This window comes from Penaeus vannamei, chromosome 34 (genome assembly GCF_042767895.1).
Source record: "Penaeus vannamei isolate JL-2024 chromosome 34, ASM4276789v1, whole genome shotgun sequence".
In the NCBI taxonomy this organism is placed as follows: domain Eukaryota; kingdom Metazoa; phylum Arthropoda; class Malacostraca; order Decapoda; family Penaeidae; genus Penaeus; species Penaeus vannamei.
In genome coordinates this window covers 8,616,354-8,618,853 of record NC_091582.1, presented here as the reverse complement: position 1 = coordinate 8,618,853, position 2,500 = coordinate 8,616,354, and the positions used below count along the sequence as shown (strand labels likewise).

The 2,500-nt window shown below is 54.2% G+C and overlaps 1 protein-coding gene across 1 annotated transcript in view; it reads left to right on the top strand.

The window, feature by feature from the left end:
* mub (poly(rC)-binding protein mub) overlaps nt 1-2,500 on the top strand; it is a gene marked incomplete in the record, with an annotated part of 523,509 nt that overhangs the window by 506,928 nt on the left and 14,081 nt on the right. Inside the window, 2 exon segments of the mRNA XM_070113255.1 lie at nt 659-937; nt 1,129-1,557. Coding sequence (XP_069969356.1) covers nt 659-937; nt 1,129-1,557 — 708 coding nt within the window.

Sequence of the window (2,500 nt, the reverse complement as noted above, 5' to 3'; positions counted from 1 at the left end):
CTGAGGCGTTCTCGCTCGGGCACGTGTTTGTTTACTCTCCTGCCTGTCTACCTGCTTGCCTGCTTGCTTCCTTTTTCCACCGAGCCAACAAGGGAGACGTAGGGCGAGGTTGTGGATGAGCCAACTCGCGGATGATACTCGCGCTCTATTTTATCCCTATCTCATGTGTTTCTTGTTTTGGTAATTAACTTCATACTTGATTATCGCGGTAACTCTGCGATTGGTGGAAGAATTATTCATTTTATTGTTCTTGTTGATTTTTTATAATCATTGTTTAATGTTATTATTGGCATGTCATATTAAAATTATATTTAGTAAAATGGTAGTTTCATCATTATCGCCGTAGAACTTATTAGTTTTATTATTGATGTTGCTGTTGTTGTTATTATTATTATTATTATTATTAATAGTAGTAACCATTAATATCATTATCATTGTTAATTACGTTATTATTGTCACTTAACAAGAAATAGCATTTGTATTTTTGTTAGTATTTCAATTGTGTTCGGATGGTTTAGTATTAATGCTGTTATTTCCCTCATTAGGACCATCATAGAGTTATTCTTATCCTGGCTATCTATCAAGAATTGATCATTCCAGTGTTATTTGTGAATCCTCGGCTGAGTGCCCCTTGTAACCGTTGTCGTTCCCCCCGCAGTTCCTTGGTCAGATGTACCAGAACAACGGCAGCGCAGGAGGCGGCGGCGGACAGCAGAGGCCCCCCATCACCCTGCGGCTGATCGTGCCCGCCTCGCAGTGCGGTTCGCTCATCGGCAAGGGCGGCTCCAAGATCAAGGAGATCCGCGAGGTGACCGGCGCCTCCATCCAGGTCGCGTCCGAGATGCTGCCCAACTCCACGGAGCGCGCAGTCACCGTGTCGGGCACGTCCGAGGCCATCACGCAGTGCATCTACAACATCTGCTGCGTTATGCTAGAGGTAAGGCGGGCCACGGCGCCACCAGCGGACCGCGCGGGTGAACATCGCGTTTCTGAATATCCAGATATCATGATTTTCACTGATGTTGATATTTTTGTGTCCAATAATTGTAGATTTGCATTTGATAGTTTGTCTTACTGGTGTAGTCGATCATCTGTGCAAGCTCTAATCCATGTGTTGTGCCGTTTCAGTCCCCTCCCAAAGGCGCCACGATCCCTTACCGCCCCAAACCCCAGGTGGCCGGGGGTCCGGTGATCCTTGCCGGCGGCCAGGCCTATACTATCCAGGGTAATTATGCAGTGCCCTCAGCGCCCGATGTAAGTACCGTTCCCTTTGTTCCCCCACCACCACCTGGGGGGCCCCCCGGCCCCGGCCCCTTCATGGCGGCCCCCCTAAGCCCCCTCCTGGCCCCATGTCCCGTCTCCACGGCGCCCTCCCCAGGCCCCCCACACCACGGCGCCGTCATGACGCCCGCGGGCCACCACCCGTGCCATGCGGGCCACTTGCAGATCTCGACCCCGGGCCATCCGCCGGGCCATCCCCCGGGCCACCCACCCGAACACTTGAAGAACGGCCATATCAGCGTAATGGCACAACCACAACTGCAGCATCTCCAGGATGTAAGTGACGCCGCCGTGCCCCGCCCGAGTGCCCGTGTGCCCCATGCCCAGTTGGACCCTCGCCGCCCACCCGACCCGACCCGACCCGACCCGGACGTGTTCCGTCTACCCGACCTCATTAGTGTTGCCCAGTTGACTCCTTGACCCTGCATGCCGCGCCCTCCCCCCCTCACCCTCGCCCTCACCCACGCCTCTCACCACGCCCCGCCCCCTAGTTCCCTGCCTGCCAACCTGCATGTATTGTGGGTAGTCGTGTAGTGTTTCAGTAAGAATTTATAAATAATCGGTATAGCATTACTCTTGGAACTGTAAGTTGTGATAGCGTGGGCTTTAGGGCTTAGCTGATGAGGCAGGGAAAGGCACCTGGAACTTCAGGTGCGCGACCCCGCGTGATGAAGGGCCCTTTTGATGCGCCCTGCCTGCTGTGGGGGCGTGCGGGCGCGGGGGCTCCCTCTCTCACCTCGCCGACGCCCACAACCCACACACACCCCTTTCGCGCCAGGGATTCGCTCACACTTCCTGACGAAGGACCCCGCCCACACACCGTCTCCTCCTCATTCCACTTCATTTAACTCCTCACCGCCTCCTCCCCGCCCCTCTCTGTATCCACACCGCCCACTTCTTCCTCTAGTCGTCCACACAGCCTCCACCTCATGCCATCCACACGCGCCCATAACCACCACACCAACACACACACACTTGCCCGCCACGCTTGTACTCCAGTAAAGATTATAAAGTGATAATGACGGCAATAAAATGATCGATAAAGACCCTTGCGGATGGTTACGACGTGCAAGGAGAACAGCCCAGGGTTCCATGCTCCTCTTAGATGTGTTAACCGCAGGTGTCAGTGTTGGCAGCTTTGGACTAACCAAGGACACGTAGCCGCGCCTTTCAAAGGCCCCATGCCCTTGCTCTGCTCACGAGACCAGTGACTCCTCCT